Genomic DNA, 2,833 nt, shown 5'->3' with positions numbered 1-2,833 from the left:
CCACTTATCCTCGGGCTTGATGTCCGGGCCCACACATACGCATCATCTGTGGGGCCCTTTCCCTCTACCAAAATAAAAATTCCATATTCTTTTTTCCTCCCTCTACCAAAATAAAAATTCCATAGTCTTTTTTCCTTTTCATTATTTCTTTTTTGCGTGTGTTTTTTAATTTTAAAAGGCCTTTTTGTGTTTTACATTTTAAAAGGCCTACCTCTGGTGTCCTAGATACAATTATCAAGTTATAAGCACTTTTCTAAGACCCGGATTGGACGGGTGAACCGGCCATCTGGAAATACGGTGTAAATCAATGAATCTGACCGATTAATTGGTTTGAGAGTCGGTTAGAAAACAAAAGATTAACAGGAAAAAATAAAAAAATGATATAATGTGGAACCTTGTGACCCGGGTCCGGTTTATCCGATTTCTTGATAGTGTCAGCAGACTCCTTTACAGAACTTGGCAATTCTAAAGGAACTAGACTGATTCTTTATAGTTCGAATCTAGATCTGGATCAATGATTCCTATCTGAGCTACTCATTTTTAATACATTGGTCTTATGTATGCTCTTACAATTTAGAAAAACCAGACAGTTATTAGGGCAGGGCTATGGCCCTTGGTAATCTTAAAAAAAAACCATGTCACGCGAGGCCAATTTCTCATTTCAAAAAGTATCACAATAAAAAGAAGTCTACAGTGATTCCAAATCCGAAGGCATTTTCTTAGGAAACCAAGGGCATGGCTTATTTCTACCCTCCAGATCAACGCATCTTAGCCATATATTATCCATCTTCTTTCTTTTCACCCACATTCCTCGAGTGGTTGAAGGATCACACTCTCAACAAGATTACCCATGGAACAATGGCTTCAAACTCCCTCGCATGCGAGCATCGGCCATGACACGGCCATTAGGAAGTATTGTTCTGAACGTCTAGAGCAAGAGCAACAAGGAGATTCAGACGAGGCGTCGAATGAGCTAGAGATGTGGTCCTCCTCTGGCACAAATAGCCCTAGCTTGGCGGCAGCGGAGCAAGTGGAATTTGTTGATGGTCTCATAAACATGGAGTGGTGCTATGAAGAAGATGGCAATTTGGCCAGTAAATGTGGTTTCGCTAGCCATTCTGAGACCGTTACGATTTCAAGAAATTATGGAATCGAGGAATTCATGGCTCTTTTGACTCCTGGAAGTTCCATAGAAGAGGAAATCGATGTTATCTCATCGATTGAGCCCACAAACTCGGAATCACTGATACCTCCTCATGATGGGGATGCAATGAATGAGATGAGCCAAGGTGTGGATGAGGGTTTGCATCTTGTTCATTTGTTGCTTGCATGTGCTGAGGCTGTTGGGTGTAGGGACTCTAGTCTAGCAAACTCAATTTTGAGCCAAATTTGGGGTCTAGCCAATCCACATGGTGATTCCATGCAAAGGGTTTCCTTTTGCTTTGCATTGGGCCTAACCACAAGGTTGGCCCTACAGCAAAATGTGGGATTAAGGGGGTCATTCTCGAACTTGGGCCTTGACTTGGAACTTCCGAGCAAGGAAGATAAAGTAGAAGGATTCCGACTACTTTACCAACTTACTCCTTACATTGCTTTTGGGTTCACAATAGCAAATGACGCCATAGACCAGGCAGCACATGGGAAAGATGCATTGCACATAATAGACCTAGGAATGGCACATACCCTACAATGGCCCCCTTTGATAAGGACACTAGCATCAAGGCTTGAGGGTCCCCCAAAGCTTCGCATAACTGGTGTAGATGTTGATCCCAACAGTAAAGAATTGGAAGAGAACATGAAGGTCTTGGCAATGGAGGCAAGCTCATTGGGAGTGCCCTTTGAGTTTCAACTGATAGTTGGTCCTCTAAGCCCTTCTCTCCTAAACATGGAAACATTGGGGTCAAGAGAAGGAGAGGCATTGTTTGTTAACAGCATTATGTATTTGCACAAACATGTTAAGGAAAGTAGAGGGTCTCTCAAGTCTATACTACAATCAATTAGGAAGTTAAATCCAACACTTTTCACTCTAGTGGAACAAGAAGCAAACCACAACGGGCCATTCTTTCTTGGGAGGTTTCTCGAGTCGCTTCATTACTACTCAGCGATATTCGATTCCCTCGAGGCTAGCCTCCCAAGGCCGAGTCCTCAAAGGATGAAGATAGAGAGGTCTCATTTCGCAGAAGAAATACGAGACATAATTGCTTACGAGGGCCTGAAGAGAGTTGAGAGACATGAAAGAGCCGATCAGTGGCGACGGCAGCTCGGAAGAGCAGGATTTCAAGTAGTAGGGCTTAAGTCAATGAGCCAAGCTAGAATGATGCTTTCTGTTTATGGTTGCGATGGATACACTCTAGCTACTGAGAAAGGAGGTCTGGTTCTAGGATGGAAAGGGAGATCGATTATGTTGGCATCTACCTGGCAAGTGCACTCCGCGTCCCCTAGCAACAAAACTCATGAGTAGTCATTCCCATTGAGCTCCCATATGGATGCCAGATTTGCACTCTACTTCGTAATATAGAAGCTAGACAGCTTCCCTCGATAATAGTATCAATCAGTGTTCAAAAAATCGACTCTACCAAAGTAATCGAAAATAGTTAAGCACAAAATCTTGAGAGATCATAGGCTTCGTTCATGGCAATGCTAACTATACTGCATGGATGTCTTGCTAATTTCAATGCTAACTATAATGCATGGATGTCTTGCTAATTTCAATGCTAACTATAATGCATGGATGTCTTGCGAATTTCACCAATGAAGATTGAGTTGTAGTCCAAATTTTATGAATAAAAAATTTAAATAGTGAAATTTCCATTTGATTGACAAAGCCACCCTT

General features: G+C 42.2%; 1 protein-coding gene across 1 annotated transcript; it reads left to right on the top strand.

Moving 5' to 3' along the window:
* Positions 1-647: 647 nt before the first annotated feature.
* Positions 648-2,584, top strand: LOC18421496 (GRAS family protein RAD1). Its single transcript, XM_006826480.2, has one exon. It carries the CDS (start codon positions 851-853, stop codon positions 2,459-2,461), a length of 1,611 nt encoding a protein of 536 aa, XP_006826543.1. The 5' UTR covers positions 648-850; the 3' UTR covers positions 2,462-2,584.
* The last annotated feature ends 249 nt before the right edge of the window (positions 2,585-2,833 follow it).

The sequence above is a fragment of the Amborella trichopoda genome, chromosome 2 (genome assembly GCF_054954075.1).
Source record: "Amborella trichopoda isolate Santa Cruz 75 chromosome 2, AtrichopodaSantaCruz75HAP2 v2.0, whole genome shotgun sequence".
In the NCBI taxonomy this organism is placed as follows: domain Eukaryota; kingdom Viridiplantae; phylum Streptophyta; class Magnoliopsida; order Amborellales; family Amborellaceae; genus Amborella; species Amborella trichopoda.
The sequence above is the reverse complement of the archived record's forward strand: the minus strand, read 5'-3'. Positions and strand labels throughout refer to the sequence as shown.